The sequence below is a fragment of the Pygoscelis adeliae genome, unplaced genomic scaffold (assembly GCF_000699105.1).
Source record: "Pygoscelis adeliae isolate BGI_AS28 unplaced genomic scaffold, ASM69910v1 Scaffold129, whole genome shotgun sequence".
Classification (NCBI taxonomy): Eukaryota; Metazoa; Chordata; class Aves; order Sphenisciformes; family Spheniscidae; genus Pygoscelis; species Pygoscelis adeliae.
The window spans coordinates 415,311-431,376 of NW_008825431.1; the positions used below are offsets into that span (position 1 = coordinate 415,311).

General features: G+C 46.7%; 2 protein-coding genes across 2 annotated transcripts in view; one reads left to right on the forward strand and one right to left on the reverse strand.

Annotated features, from left to right (window-relative positions):
* The window catches only part of LOC103922819 (carboxypeptidase A1-like), a 3,338-nt gene extending 2,157 nt beyond the window's left edge, over positions 1–1,181 (forward strand). The window contains exons 5-7 of the mRNA XM_009331018.1: positions 281–480; positions 762–846; positions 994–1,181. Of these exons, the coding sequence (XP_009329293.1) occupies positions 281–480; positions 762–846; positions 994–1,181 (473 nt within the window). The remainder of the gene's footprint in view (positions 1–280; positions 481–761; positions 847–993) is intronic.
* Positions 1,182–5,100: 3,919 nt separating this feature from the next.
* CEP41 (centrosomal protein 41kDa) overlaps positions 5,101–16,066 on the reverse strand; it is a 13,272-nt gene continuing 2,306 nt past the window's right edge. The window contains exons 2-11 of the mRNA XM_009331019.1: positions 15,839–15,902; positions 14,687–14,734; positions 10,428–10,489; positions 9,259–9,328; positions 8,646–8,787; positions 7,488–7,639; positions 7,101–7,168; positions 6,164–6,278; positions 5,754–5,969; positions 5,101–5,289 (exon numbers count right to left, since the gene is read on the reverse strand). Of these exons, the coding sequence (XP_009329294.1) occupies positions 5,141–5,289; positions 5,754–5,969; positions 6,164–6,278; positions 7,101–7,168; positions 7,488–7,639; positions 8,646–8,787; positions 9,259–9,328; positions 10,428–10,489; positions 14,687–14,734; positions 15,839–15,902 (1,086 nt within the window). The 3' untranslated portion in view covers positions 5,101–5,140. The remainder of the gene's footprint in view (positions 5,290–5,753; positions 5,970–6,163; positions 6,279–7,100; positions 7,169–7,487; positions 7,640–8,645; positions 8,788–9,258; positions 9,329–10,427; positions 10,490–14,686; positions 14,735–15,838; positions 15,903–16,066) is intronic.

Genomic DNA, 16,066 nt, shown 5'->3' on the forward strand with positions numbered 1-16,066 from the left:
GGGCAGGGATGGGATTTGCTCTCCATGGCAGAGACGTGGGTTTGGGCTCCACCAGGGCTTTGATGTCCCCTAGTGACCAGCATGGTGGAAACCAGAAATGAAAGCCAAACGTCTAGGAGGAGCCCCAAGAGCATTTCTCGCTGGCCACCAAGCAGCTGAGGGGTGGGAAAGGCTCTCGGGCTTGGAAATGGAAAAGGCCCTTTGCCCTTGTGACTCTCTGAGCCACCCAACTGACACCAAAGCCACCAAACACCCACACTGTGTTTTCACTTCTCCACAGGGCCTGGGGCCAGCGGAAACCCCTGCTCGGAGACGTACCACGGACCCTACGCCAACTCGGAGCCCGAGGTGAAGGCCATCGTGGACTTTGTGAAGAACCACGGGAACATCAAGGCTTTCGTCTCCATCCACAGCTACTCCCAGCTCCTGTTCTACCCCTACGGCTACACCAGCACCCCAGTGCCGGACCAGAAGGAACTGGTAGGGCTGACGCGGAGGTTTGAAGGGGGCTGGGATGATGCAAGGCTGCTCTCCTCCTCCAAGGAGGAGCAACCTCCGTCGCACACCGTGGAGGGGGCGTTGGCAAGCCGGGAAGAAGTCCTGGCTCTTCTGCCAGCCCCTGGGGACTCCCCTAGGCCAAGACTACTGAGCCTTGGCATCCTTTACGCCTGCGGCACGAGCGAAAAAACCTCTCCTGCAGGCTGTATCCCGCAGAGTTTCCCCTTCTCTGGCTCATCTTTCCCTCTTCTGTGTATTCCCAGGACCAGATTTCCAAGAAGGCGGTCGCAGCTCTGTCTTCTCTGTACGGCACTAACTACAAGTACGGCAGCATCATCACCACCATCTGTAAGTAAAGGGGGGCAGCAGTGGTTCCCCCCAAATAAACCAAAATCATCACTCACACCTCAGCTTTAGACAAAAGGTCCCGTGAAATACCCGCAGGACGCGGAGCGACTAACGCTTCGCATCCCTCCCGCCGTTTCCCCACCCCAGATCAAGCGAGCGGAGGAACCATCGACTGGACGTACAATCAGGGCATTAAGTACTCCTTCACCTTCGAGCTGCGGGACACGGGGCGCTACGGGTTCCTGCTCCCCGCCAAAGAGATCGTCCCGACCGCCCAGGAGACGTGGCTGGCGCTGAAGGTCATCATGCTACACGCGCGGAACCATCCCTACTAACCGGGATCGGGGGCCCAGCGGCAGCTGAATTAGCTGGGCGGGGGGAGCGGGGGAAAGGACGCAATAAATAAATGTAAAGAAGGATGAGAAATGCCTTTTGTTCTCCTTTTCTCCAAATCACGGTGAAAAGCCTTTTCGGAGACTGACTCAGCGCTCTGGCGGGCGCACGCGGCGGCAGCCAACGTAAACAGCGCGCGCCAACCCAGTGGTCCGAAAAGGGGACGGAAAGGGCAGGAAAATAGTGGGACACGAAAGAAAGGAAGGTGCTCGTTTTCCCTCTGCTCTGGCAGAGGATGGAAGGGGAAGAGGTTCAGTCTGACGTTTACTGGGCAAGCAGAGACCTCGGACACCACGGCTGTGCCGGCAGGAGGGGCGCCCACCTTCCCCAGCCCTCCCAGGGGCCGGAGCGGCTCTGGGACAGGAGGCAACGGGGTTAGCGCGGCTTATCCTGCGTATTTTTGCGGTTGAACACCAACCTGCAGCGCTGGTAGAAAGGTCCCTCCTCGCCCGTTGCAATGGCGTGGGGAGGGGGAGCCAAGCCCCTGCCGACTCCCCGCTTCCCCAGGCGCCGCTCCGCGCTCTCCGTTAGCTGTCAAAGCTCGAACTGAAAAGAAGTACTCAGCCGTATGGCGTCATTTACTTTTTATTAAATTAAACAATTAAAACTCTCAGAGTCTACAGAGTTTGACTCTATCCCCCAAACAACACCACGTCAAGAGTCCAAAAACATACAAATCCATCATCAAGACGACGGGAAAATACGTTCGGGTCTTCCTTTGGACGCCCTGGACTTGGAGGATCTCAAACAGCTCGGACTAGTTTCGTTCATCCATTTCAGAAGGAGGTTTTCACGCAGCCCAGAGCAGCCAGGGATTTTGGATCTCTCTCCCACAGCTAGACAGCAAAATCAGGACTCCAAGCCACCACAATGACCACTGCTCTCACCTCCCTTTTCAGACAGATGCATTTTATACACTTCCAAGTGCTCACGGGGCTGAAAGATCTCCCACTCGCACAGCGGTGGGACCCTGCGTGCTGTACCGGCCCCCGTCTTTCAAGGACGTAATAAGTGGGGCTCTCGGCTCTCTCCTCTCCCGTGCGCGTTCAGCTAAATCGATCAGGCGGTATCATTTTTCAGCCAACTGGCCTAGGCGAGCTACCAACTGAGTTACGCAGGAGGTGCCGCTTCGTTCAATGTGTTTATTTCAAGACGACATAAGAATGGAGGTGCTCTACAGGGCAGGAAGGAGCAGCAGGCTCAGGACGTCAACATCAGGCTACGCAGCTGCGTGAGCCACGTTAGATGTCTGGAGCTAAACGTGGCATTTCGACGACGCTTCGGTACCAAACTCCTTTGAAATCTTTATTTGGCTTTTATTTATTTCATTAGGCCACCTAACAGCATCGCCACTCGGTAACTAAAGCCCCAAGAGGTGAGTCAGCTTCCCAAGGCTGCGAGCGAAGAAGAGTGCGGACAAGAACCAGGTCCCTGCGGCTCCCGCTTTGGGCTCAGATCATTTAAAGAGACACTCTTCTCTCAAGAAGCGATGCTGCCGTTCCACAGAAAGCCAACCGGCTCTGACCTAGGAGGACAAGCTACTTTGTTCAAAATAAACGTGCCTACAACTAAACCAACAAAAACTCGTCCAGAAGCGTGATCGAGTAGGAAGGTAAGAAAGCAGAGCAGTTAGTGAGACGGTGAGATGCATCCAGCTGCCTAAGGATGGGCTGAAATAAAGATCTTTAATTTTTTGATCTTCACACCTGACCAGCCCAACTCTCAGACGCTCCCTATGGAAACCCAGGACACGCGCGATCCTTAGCGGATGGGTTGGAAGGACACTTTGTACAACTCAAAGCGTCCAAGGGCTTCTTTGGGAAGAAGCTGGGAGCTTTAAGTTATGTATCCCCCCCCGCAATCAGATTTTGTTACGCGTAAAAATACGGATGCGTATCTGAACACACAGGGGCGTTCAGCTCTTTGAAGTATTTTGTTCAACACTTTTTAAATGCTGGCTCTGCCCTACGCCCCTTGATTTCCCCCTCTTCTCCTCCCACCGGGGGATCCTTACACAGCATCAGAGGTTCGTGCTGATCACCTCACTCTCCGCTGGAGAGGACTGAGGTTACGGCTCTCATCAGAGCGAGACTGCCAGTCCCTGCATCAGCACTCCTCTGATTTAAGACTCGTGGAGACACAACAAACGTACACGTGCTCAGGGACGTTGAGTCTTACACTGCCAAACTGGAAGTTACGTGTAATTTTTCTCACCTTGCCCTTTCACCAGAATTATCCCCCAATGATCACCACCACTGGTCAGTTTTGGGGTCTGTTGAAGATTACTTGTCTACTTCAAAAAGGGGGGGAAAAAAAACCCAAAACACCGAAACCCAGAAAGCCACGCACAAAAAAACACAAGACCAAGAAGCCAAAGCTGGACCAAGCTGAGCAATCTTGTAGGTAAAGGCTAGAGAGCAGGATCTCTCCGTAACCACCTACGAGGTCTCTAGTAGGCAACTCTGCTTTGTCACTGGGTGGTTTCAGACGATTTCTAGGTGACCCAGCCAATGACCGGTACGGTGGAAGCACCGATTTGATGAAAGCCACGACACGCGTTTTCTACAAAACCTTCATGCCCTGTTCAGTTACCAGATTCATGGTCCCTGCTAGGTTTTAGGGACCCTGGCGAGAGTGCAGTAGAAAATTTCTCTTCAGCCACCCTAACCCCAAAGAAGCTACTCAAAAAACACTGGCAAGGACATAACTGGGAATAAATTTCCAGCCTCTATCAGGTGCTGGAACTGCAGAGCTCTTTGCTGCTCTACTGAAGACTACAGTTTGCCTCCAAGCATCACAAAAGCATTTTATGAAGCAAAAATGACATTCTGCCTCCTAACCTCAACTTGCAGCTGCCTGCACGATGGTTAGGGAAGTCAGCCTCGTCAGCAGAAGAGCGACTGGCTCCTCCACGTACGTCATCGTTTTCTGCGGCTCCAGTGACCGGCAACCTGCTCCGGCAAGTCGGAAGAGGAGCAAACCACCAGCGCGCAGTGGAACTAAGGAGACGCTCTGCCTGCAAAGCAAGAAGAGGGGCACGGCAGATGATTTTGCCCTAAGAAACGTCAGCTAAAACCCTGCTCAGCGCATCTGACAGCCTTACTCTCTCATTTAATCTCATTCAGAACCGAAACCACCACACAGTAGCTCTCTGTAACCGCTGCAAGGAACAAAGCAGAAAAAGCACAGTTAGAAGCCAAACCTTTTAGCTAATAAAGGAGAAGACAGGGAAAAAACCAGTTGTTTCCTCCTCCAGCTCACCTTTAAAAACACAGAATCGTTTCACAAACTGTCCATGAGTAAACATGACTGTTAGGTTACAGTGCCATGCTGGGCATTATTTCCAAAAACAACTTTATTACAAATACTTCTGTTCATTAACATAAATTTTTAAAAAACGACTTACGGAATCCTCTTTCCAACATTTTGGCGAGTTGCTGAATGTCTGCATCTCTGCTACAAAACACCAAGGTTTTTGCTCACAGATGATTTCTGGCCCATTTATCTTCACACGTGTTCTGTTCGCACAGTCTGCGGTTCCGGGCACAGCACAGAGGGCGTATTTGTTACGGACACCAATTCATTCGCCTGAACTACAAGCTTCGCAGAACCGTTTCTACTGGTCACAGGCTTTACTACCAGTTTCCTCCCTCCCCTACAAAAATCAGGTATAGCACCTCTGTCCTGACACTGCACCTAGAAGTCAGCCTTGCCAAAGCGATACCGCGCCTGCTTCTGTGAAACGTCAGCCATTCCAGCTGCCCCAGCCTTTCCCGAGCTGCCATTTATATACCACCACTGCTTTTCTCTGCAGAGATTCCTAAAACAACAAACCGGCTGCACTGCTCAGGGTTCCCAGAACCTGGATATTCATTTATTCAGTGGAAGAAGACACTGCTGCTTATTTCCATGGCCTGTTCTGGAGGCTGCTCCTGCTGAGCGAGCGGGCGGTGAGGGATCCCACGTTGCCAGCGGTGCTGGGGAGACTGGGGCTGCTCCTCACGGTTGTCACCCTGGAATCGCGGCCTGAAGAACCACGGCTAAGACGGCCTGTGGGAAAAATAAACGAAGATCAGAAGCTGTGTGCGTGACGCAGCACAAGGACACACAAATGATCTGTTGCCCCTCACTGGCTCTCCAGCTCTCACTGTAAACACATAGACCCATGAATAATTCAGTGTGGGGTTCTGGGCAGTCTATCAAGCTGTGCAGGCTTAAGAATTTGAAGAACCTACTAATCACCAGTAAAACATAAAGACATTTAAATATAGTGGGCAGAACGGTATATGCCCACCCTCAGCAGGCCCAGGATTTTGCCATCGTGTAGCTATGTAAGACTTAAGTCCTCTGGGATCAGCACAGCACGCGTTTTGGTGGATCTTCTCAGTCAGTCTGGAAAAAAATTCTCCCTCTCCCACTAATCTCATGGAAAGAATATAGCAAAGCAGAGAACTGCTGCAGGGCAGGCTCGAGAGCTACAGAAAGCGGCTGCAGCATTTGTCCTGGAATCTTACTGGCAGCGTCTGAAGGAACGTGCTCCTCTTCCAGGTAGTACTTTATCTTTTGTAGATCATCTGCAGAAAATCTCCATTTATTCTCAGCACATGCGGGTGGCACTTTGGGAGAGGTCTTTTTTCGGGCAGATCCGGTGGGAGCTGCCACCTGGCAGGACACGGGGAGCGAGCCGGTGATCAGTCCTTCTGGGATCTTCTGTGCAAGGACCTTCAGGCCTGCAGACGTACAGATCTCACGTTATCAGTGACCACCAGCTAAGATGGGATCAGGTGATTTTACCAGTCACAAGTAAAACACTTGATGGAGCCGAATATCCCGCTCTTTCCCACCTCCAGCTCACGCAACCCTTGCTCTCTGCTCTCGATCTACCCACCTAAGATCTCAGGGAGTCCTGCCCATCCCCACTTACCTCCAGATAACATGAACAAGTTCTCAAAGCCCCTCTCACACATGGTTGTCGCAGCCTGGCTGGCTAACCTCTCATCATTGTCATACAAAATGATAATTTTTCCATGTGCGTTTTTCTGATAGGTAGAAGAGCTAAGGATTCATTTGTAAACTGAAGGTGATTGTTAATACCTTTTAGAAAGAAGAAGGGAAACAAACAAATGGGTCTGGAGACTGAGAGACTCCCTGCTTGATTTGTGAGTATCAGGCATGAATGCCTTCCCTTCACCGGTGCTTTAAAACTGATCTCTCAGTAGCTGGGGCTTGCCAGACGCTGGAAGGACACAGCCTAATCCCCACTGGAGGGCAGCCCCTGCAGCAAGTGTCCACCACTGGTTTGAAGATTGGTTAGTAACAGGCAACAGCAAGAAGCACCTTAATTTACAACCTCCCCTCTCCCCTGCAGCCCTCACAAGCTGACAACCCAGGAAATTATCAGCCTAAGCCTAGCTAATAATCCTCTTTCTGTCCTCCAGAGAAAAGCCAATCCCCACCAAGGTGCTGAGAGGAAGCCAAAGAATTTGATGAACGCATCCCTCAAGAAGCCAAGCGTTCCAGCAACAGCGAGGGACAGGTGCCCAAGTAGCACGGCTTTGCCTTCCAGCAGCCAAAACCCCAGGAAAAGCCAAATTCAGGCAGCTCCCACCAGAGTCAAGAGGTGTTACAGCTTGAGGAACGAGAATCTGGCATCCGATGGTGGCAGCGGAGCCCCACCAGGTAATCACAGCCAGCGTAAATGACCTCCCCTCCCACCCGCCTTGAAATCCCCAGATTCTGTTGGTTAAGCATTGTCCCGGTCACAGTGACTGCTATAGCTCCAGTTGTTTTTGAAAGCCCCCACCAACATCCCCCCCAGTTTCTTTTTTTTTTTATTCCAGCGCTTTAGATGTAAAGGATACATATTCCAGAATACTATTAGTATACGGGTTCATGGTTCTAGACAGCGTTGCAATAGGGTAGGAATAAGCTACAGAGGAGGAAAAAAAAAGAAAAAGAGAAAAATCATACAGTGGCTAAACACCAACCATCACACAACCTGGAATCCAACTGACACAGACTTGTTAGAGTTTAACAAACCCACTGAATAAGGGATTAACATCAGCTCGGTCCCCTCATCCCTTTCCAGGAAAGATGGGTGTACTGGATGAGTGCCGAGAGCATTCTGCACCCAAGTGATGTCCCACACCTTGGGGGGGAAAAAATGAAGCCAGCCAGAAGACGACACAAAAAGCTGAGTATACGACCCCAGCCTACACTAGGCTGCTGTGAGATTCTGGCCTCCTCACCTCCAATGATGTGACATTGGTCGTATGCATCTCGGTCTCGTACGTCCAAAAGCAGGAAAGGGCAGTCGGGGTAAGGCATGTCTTTAGCCTGAGCATCCACTTTCTTCGGAGCGTCCTTTTCTATATCCAGTTCACCAACGCCACTTATCACACTACGAGAGGAAAGAGGAGGTTATGGTGCAAGCTCTCACCCTGAACACTTCCATACCTCTTCACCAGGTCAGAGTGCTTCTCCATCAACTGTTCTAATAGCCCATTTATGTTCCAGGACAGCCAGCCACCACATAAAAACGGAGGGAGTCTGTTTCAGGCTTTCCAGTACATCATAAGAGACTGATTTCATTTTTATCAATACAAAAAAATAAACAGAGTACAGCCTTGCTACGTAGACATACCATACTCTTCCGGATCAGTCAAGTCCAGGTGTTTTAGGTCCTAAGCGACTTTGAGGTGAGGAAGAATAATTCTAAGAGGCTGCTAACGTGGAGATATCAGCAAGTCAGACACACTAAATAACTGTCAGTCATCTACAAGCAGTGCCATGCAGAGGTTTTCCATTTCATCACTAGACTGGATACAGGACAGGAACAGAAACCTCCAGATACTCTTAGTGGTCACTAAATTGATGGCTTTGATACACGATGGCCAGGCCTGTCAGGCTAGCACCTCAACTCTTCCATTAACATTTGCACAGGTACAGCAAGGGAAGGGCTGAGACAAAGCTTCCTCTTACAGTGTCTTCCTGGTATCTCTGACCTTGACTAGTGAGGTAGTGGATTTGGAAATTGGACTCTCATTCTCAATCACGGGACAATCCGTTAAGATCATCAGGAAGGCACATTACTGAGTTTACCAGAGCAGTTTATAACATGGATTCTTGAACCCAGGGACCTGGATCAAATCCCACAAAAATATTCCCCGGTCAGCCATTTAGACAATCGTCAGGTGGCAACAGTGTTGGGTTACAGCCTCAAGCCAAACTCATTCAGACAGGAAAACCTGCCAACACTCTCTCTCGCTCGCATCCCTGGACCTGCAAAATCAGGCTTTAATGAGAAATACAATATAAAGCCACTTCGTAGCAATTTAAAATAACTAGCTGGATAAAAATAATTATCTGCTAAGACAGGAAGATAATTGTGTATTATTATCAGGCACCTTTGCAGCGTGGACCGATAGGATTCCCCAGCTCCCGTGTTGTTTATGAACAGGACTGGACTAGGTGCCCCATCGGGGCTTCCTTTCCCATTTGTCCCTGCCGTGAGCTCAGCATCTGCATCTGGAGCAGCAGAATCATCATCTGGGGAGAGAACAGGATATGAAGAATTAAAATCCTGCAGGAAATAAACAAGCAGGTTTTAAGCCCAGCTTCTATTCTTAGAAGAAAGCGTGTCTCTTAAAGACAGCCTTATCTTCATCCTATTCTGAGAATGACTTACCGAGAGCCTCGTATTAAAAATAATAGCCATATGATTTTTAAGGCCTCAAGATCTCATTTTAAGAATTCAATAAAAACGTAATTCTTGCTGCACAATATCTACTGAGTTACTGCAACAAACTTGGCAGCACGTGGCCGTTCTTATTTGCAAGTCTTTCTGTTTTAGGAGCGATGCATCCCAAAGTGGAATGGCTGCAGGCCGCAGGTTAAGTTATTTTTTTCTCCCTGATTAAAAGACTTGCTGAGTAGTCAGCTATGTCTGTCAGGACACAGTTCACCATATGACAGCGATCTACAGCTCTTTCTCTTTGTGCTTACAATAAATATTGTTACCTTCCAGCTTGTGGATCTCCTCATTTGTCACTTCTAAGGTTTCATCAGATAGAGAGGCAACCTGGATGACCTGCAGGAAACAAAAGCAAGCAACGATACCTTGATAGGCAGGCACCGGTGTCAGTGAAAGACAGCGGGGATCAGCTTAAGGAAAAACAAGCCTCAAGCCAAAACACATTTAATTCAATGCAACATCTACCGGACTTCAAGGTCACATATAGGTGCATATATGATGCCTGTACTGCAAGTGTGTCCTTTCATTAAATGAAAGTTGTAGCAAAAAAAAGAACGCTCAACCTTAGAATAAAGAAAAGCTAGGTATGCTGTGCTGACATTAAATACCAGAATGTTTTCTGACTTTTATGAAGTTCAGTCGCTGAAACATTTCAGAACGTACACTACGTTGGATAAAACTGCACATGGTTCATCGGCCTGAGGGAGCAGACCCGAGATATTCACGTACTAAATCAGTTCACCCCACCAGTGAGTCACAGGATCGGTCTTAACAATCCAGGAGAACTAAAGATACGATTCTGCAGAAACCCACTCCTTTAATATCTGCAAGCTTAGCCTTCCCTTTCCTCCTCTCCTTAGAGGAAAGCTTGTCTTTTTCTAGTTTTTACTAATTTTCTTGAACCAACATATAAGCAAGACACAGCTCTTTATTTACTGATCAGATTTTCCATTTTTTAGTATTTTGATTCATTACTTTTTAATTAAAAAAAAAATAAATCCAGAAAGCCTTGAAGTCGCAACCTTCCCATCTTCTGCAGTTAAACCCGCTATTAGGGAGGGCTTCAGGCTGTGACTACTTGACACAAAGCTGGATGAGATCAGATTTGAAGACTACTTTACATAGCCCTTCTCCTTTTGTAAGAGGCTTGAAGATCCTCTTAAGTTAATGGCAAAAAAAAAAAAAAAAAGGAACAAATTTCAAAGACAGAGTCACTACAAACTTCAATTTGCAACTCTAAGCATTTGACCACTCTAAAAACATTGGCCTGAATGGTTTGCTTTTATTAAGGGAAATCTACGAGGGCAGGAAGAAGCCAATGCAGAAGAATTACACGCTAAGTCTATATAACTGCATAAAAGGCTTTAGACAAAGCAAAAATCCTGTTTCACAGAAGATAACCGCTTTCAGAGGCCAGAGAGGGAACTATACATACCAACTGGGCAAAAGTAGTCACTTTCAGTCTTTTAAACAGCTCATCCTTTTTATACCTGTAATCTTCAAAAACAAAACAGAAGAGGTCAATGTAAATTTTCAGTTAATTCCCAGCTTTTGCAAATACCAGGCGACAGGCTTAGTCCCAGCTATTCTCGTAGACTCTCTTCTCCAACAAGGCAGGATTTCTGGGCACTAAGCTTAACGCTGAAGGATCGGAGCAGCAAACCTGAAGGCTTTGTGAAAAGTAATATCAGTTATAAAGAGAGATCTTGTCCAGATATGATTAAAGTGGAGAAGGCAGATTTAGTTGCTTTTAGACTTCAATCTGTATTACTTTGTGTTCTCTGTTCTTGCTGGGGGAAGGAAGCAGTTTCATGAATTTATCACCTTGCCTGCTGTTCTTTGAAGCCCGCTACGGTCGCAAAGCCTCTTAAACCAAAAGATCTAACTCACCTGAATTTTTAATTTGTGTAAGTTACAGTGCCCCTATGCTCTGATTCTGCTGTATCTCAGGCTACGCCTTTTCAAATACTAAGCTAAACATGTACGTTTAATCTTACTGATTAAAATGCTCCAGGTTTTCTTACTTTATCTGACAATTACATTCCGATGCCTACAATTTGCTAACATGGATATCTAAAGGAACGGATAACCGACAGAAGGTGTTTAGCGCAGAAAACTGAACGGCAGATCGGCACGGATACCAGCTTGAAGCACACATAATTGCTACACAGAAACTGGATTAATTGAGTCTTAAGCCTGAAGACAAAGCTTAGGCAGCAAGAAAACCGGGCGGTCTGTTGGAATGACTGGCAAACAACCAGAGCAGAGATTAACAGTGCTAACTAAGCGATGACAAGGATGGAAGGCTGATTGCATACAGATACTCAAGATGCGTAAACACTAGGAAGACAGAAGCCTTCTAGTGTGAAACAAAAAGGTGTATGTAGTAGGAAAGAGAAGCTAAGATGAGTATCAGTAGGAACATCTTGATATGAAATAGCCTCCCACAGGAAGTAATGGAAGCCTTGTCCTTTGGGAAAGTTATAGCTGGAAAGGAGACAGCAGAGGAGGAGGAAGAAAAAAAAAGAACAAGAAAAAAAAAAAAAGATCAATCCTGCACTGGCAGGGAAAGGCAAAGAAGATGGAACAAAATTCCTCCCGTGTCGGGCACTGCAGCTGTCAGAGTTCTGCATGCAGCTCTTGAAGCCACGCTCTAATGAATCTAAGCTCTCTCAAAAAATAGAATTGCTCCTCCTTTCTTTTCTTTTCCTCCTTTCCTTACTAGGCTACATCTCTCAAGTCACAGATTTTTATTTTTAAAAAAAGAAAAATCCTTTGCATTTTTCTAACAATTTGAGTAACTGTTGGGAAGATATTCCAAACCGGTCTCTCCCCAGCTGTTCAGCTAAGAGGGCTACCAACAGAGAACAGGACCTTTATCAAATCCAGCCAGTTAAGCAATTCTAAATCCTCTAAAACCATCTGCTGAATGCTCCACAGCTTAAGCAAGGGAAGATGGGGGAGAAGGGCTCCAATCCATACTCCTGTAACCACCACACAAAAAATGACCACAAAATTAGCTTATGGAAACCCTCAAGCTGACATGTGTTTAGAGAAGGAGCCACGCGAACGCCGGAGGCTGAGATCTCTTCCCAACACAAGCAGTGATCACGCGCTTCCTGACAGACATTCTGCTCGGACAAGATTCTCCCCGTACACAGCCAACGGGCACCTTACGGTAGCAGAACAGGCACAAAAAGAGTAGTTGTGAGCTTTCACCTCTGGGTTTTTTTTTTTTTTATTCTTATCCTTTCCTCTAAAATATACTTCTTGAAGAGGTAGGCAAATTAATTTTCAGCATTCAGAGCAAGCAGAGTTCCCAAATTCAACATCCTACCCTACATAATTTTTATTAGGCTGCAAAGCAATGTCTACTTGCTACTAAACGACTTGTCTCAGAAACGAGGAGCCCATCCAAAATAACCCAGCGCACTGCAGTTTACACTACAGCTTTCAAACCATGGGTCTGAAGTACAAACTGCGCCTAAACTAGATTTCAGAGTGTCAGTTAACTACAAAATTACCCTTGCAGTTCTTGCAAAACCACCTGGTTTCAAGCCTCAAGCTCAGGTTGCTAAAGCCTCCCTTTATAACTCAGAAATAGCAGCAACAATTATCTTTTATACAGCACATTTCACCTGCCCGACACAAAACCCACGTGTAGCCCACGTCCAAACGATTAAAACTTCCCAGCCATGGACAAAAAGAGCCCTTCAGGAGCAAGAAATTTAATTTAGAAGGACAAATAAAAGCAGCAAAGCTTATGAAGCGCTGGATGTATATATAAACACTGTCAAAGCAGAACTGTTGTCACAGTGCTTATACAATACGGCTGCTGGATGGTTTCCTCCCACCTCAAGCAAGGATTATTTACTCCAGAACAAGCCTTTATGACCTAGATCTTGCCTTTACCACCCCAAGTTATTTCTATCAACAAGAAAAACCAAAACAAAACTGCTGTTATCACAAAGCCAGACCTGGAGCAAACCAATCTGAATGCTCGCGCGAGCCTCCCAGCAGTTATCAGAAAGTTCAGAAGAAGTGCTGCTTCTAACCACAAAAGCAACACGACGTACCCGGTCCTGTCCTGGAAGGTCCATCCGAGTTTTCTGACATTTTTCGCTTCAGCGAACTGGTCTGAAGCTGTAATTATCGTGTATTCAAGGATGTGCTCCTCGGCGCTTCGGAAATGAGTGAAGCAACACCAGAGGAAGGGAGGAGACTTGGTGTCTCTCCTCAAGTCAGTCCTCCAAAGGACAAATCATCGTGGTTCCAGCTCTCTTATCATTTTTGATTCCACGGCAGGCCCACGGTATTAAGTCCCACTCTCTCACATTACACAAGAGACAGAGAGTTGCCTGTGCTGGGTATTTAAAGTTGTGTCCAAACGGTGTCGTCTATCCATGAGAAATCAAGGGGGAGAAGTTTCTAAGCTGCCTGGGAACACAAGGTGTCTATTCAGCCCAAATATAATGAGACAGTTTCTACTGGACTCCAGACCCACAGTGAAACAAAAGAACTCCTACATGAAACGAAATCAGATTCACAGCAGAGATTGAAAACCAACTAGACCCATACAACAAGATTTTCAGCAGAGATAAAAAGCGATGGCAATCCAGAATTAAGCACTGAAATCTTAGTCAACACGGGATTTTGGAAAGCAAGGTCATTTCTCTTTTGATTTTCCCCAAAGACCCGTGGTGTTTAAAAAAAACCAAAACAACAAACCAGCAACAAAGGACCGTTTTGCACGAAGCCGAGCGCAAATACATGTATGTGACAGATTATATATAATCTGAATGTTACCACCTTAGAGGAACACAGTAAGTGGGTCTAAGAACTAGACCTGAACATTCAAAATCCCAATTAATCCCCATTAACGGGGACGATTTTTCTTTCACATCAATAAACGCAGCTTTTGGGTTTAATAGCTTTCCTGGCTCTCTATGTGAAAATAATCCAGACAGTAGCTGAAAATAAAGTAGTAAAACATTAGCTTTATTAGTAAGGAATTTTTAAAAAGCCTATTTTCAGGGAGGAAACCGACTGAAATAAAAATCAGCTAGGCTTTCATCAGCCTGAACGACCCAAAGTCTTCAAAACATCAACGTTGTTCTGGTCAACAACGTTATTCTGGTAAAATCAATGAGTTACACAGGAATGAGCTTGTCTCTTTCCTGTCTTGGAGTATTCTAATAGAATTCTAAGTACACTACAATTGTACAAAAGGAAAAGATCTCAAGCTCAATTATTTTGCTACCTAAAAGTGAAATAAAGTCTCTGAAGCGCAGTCTGAGTCTTCCCAGATGAGTCCAGTCTAGTTTTCTTAAGTCAGAAAACTTCTTCCTGCCTGGTTTCCATTCAAGAACAAGATTTGCACAAAGGAGGATCTGGAAAGACTCCTAGACCTGCCTGCCTGGTATCTTAAGTTAAATCTGTAAAGCACTGTGAGAGAGAGAGAAATAAGGCGCAGGACAAAGTGGAACGTGCCCGGCAAAGAATCAAGGCAGAAGCATCTTTCCAGCCTACCGCCGCGTGTTTCTACAGTTGGTTCCTCTAAGTGGCTGTGGGAATCAGCGGAGTGGAGGCTTCCAAGCAAACGGAGGGCCTGGGATTCAAACCAGCTCCTCGATGCTCTTTCAGTTTTGAACTAACCCACTGCAAGTTACATTCTGCTCCTGCCCAGATACTCACTTCTTTTGATCTCTTCCAACTTCTCAGTGTATTTTGTTAAACTGCTTCCTGTAACAACAACAAAAAACCCAATCAGTTTGTTACAGTTTTTTTATTAGTGGTTTTCTTCAGCGCTATTAAGCCTTAAATTTTTTTGGAAGGAAAAAGATGAGACTATGACAACAAGCGTTCGTTCTAGATCCTCTTTCCCCATGACAATACAAGGCAGCCATAAATCAAAAAGTACGACGATTTTCCTCTTGGCATTTTCCTCTCGCAAGGAAGGCCAAGCTAAATAGCCAAGTCAGCCGAAGGACCTGCTGGTCACCCGCTGCCAACAGTCTCTAGGAACAGGCAGCGCTCCGTAGCTTAAAGCCTCTGTACTGGAGAGGGGAAGTCACTGTGAACGTTCGTGACCAGAAGGAGCTCAAATCGTCTGCATATACTCCCAGCACTATTTCAGTTCTTCTACAGAACGCACCCGAGTTTTGTTTTACAGGATTTTCAGTAAAGGGTACAAAAGTATCCACGCCCTGCTAGTCAGAACAGCGATACTTGCAAAAAACCAGCCTCGTAGCACCCCTCCCATTTACAAGTTCCACACCAAGCTCCCTCTACTCAAAAGCGTAAGTTCTTTTGACGATGGTTTGGAGAACAAAGTCATCACCTTCAGAAAGTCACTACCTAAAACTCAGTACGTTACAGGCCTCTCTCTAAGGGAGCTAAAATCGGGCCCTTGGTATGCAAAAACCTGCCTCCGGCGCACTGCTTCAAGCACAACTGTGGCCACGCCGCCCCTTCCCTCACGTTTTTGTGCGGATACTGTAGGCAGGTGTTACCGGATAAAATTCAACCGCTTTTAACAACAAAAAATCCCCAAAGACACCCCCCGAATAATTATCTTGACTCACACCCCTGTCAAGATACTAGTTTACACAAAAAAAGCCCACATACAGAAACTCCAAGACCAGTAATTTCTACAGGAACTGTCACAACAGAGCCTGACATCATAGGCTGAGACGCATCATAATCGCGATGCAAGTTCCGACACAGCTGCACAGTGTTTGGGGTAAAGCAGCTCAGGACAGAGGCAGTTAAGACATTCGACATACACGTTTTTGTATACTCCTATACCCCCGTTTGGCATTTTTACCCTACAACGATTTCACTTACCAGTATTGAGGCGGGTTTTTATATGCTGGTATCTGGGATTCTGAGGGATGCGCCTGGTTAAATACTGTTTTAAAAAGGAAAAGATAAGAGGAAGTCAATAAACAGCCATGTATTTGTTTCAAGGGCAAGAAACGTTAACAGAAAAGGCGACGTGAAGAGCTCCAAGAGACAGCAAAGAGAGCAGCGAGACCGCAGCCACCCTCTCAGGCAGAAGGACAGACCTCTGCA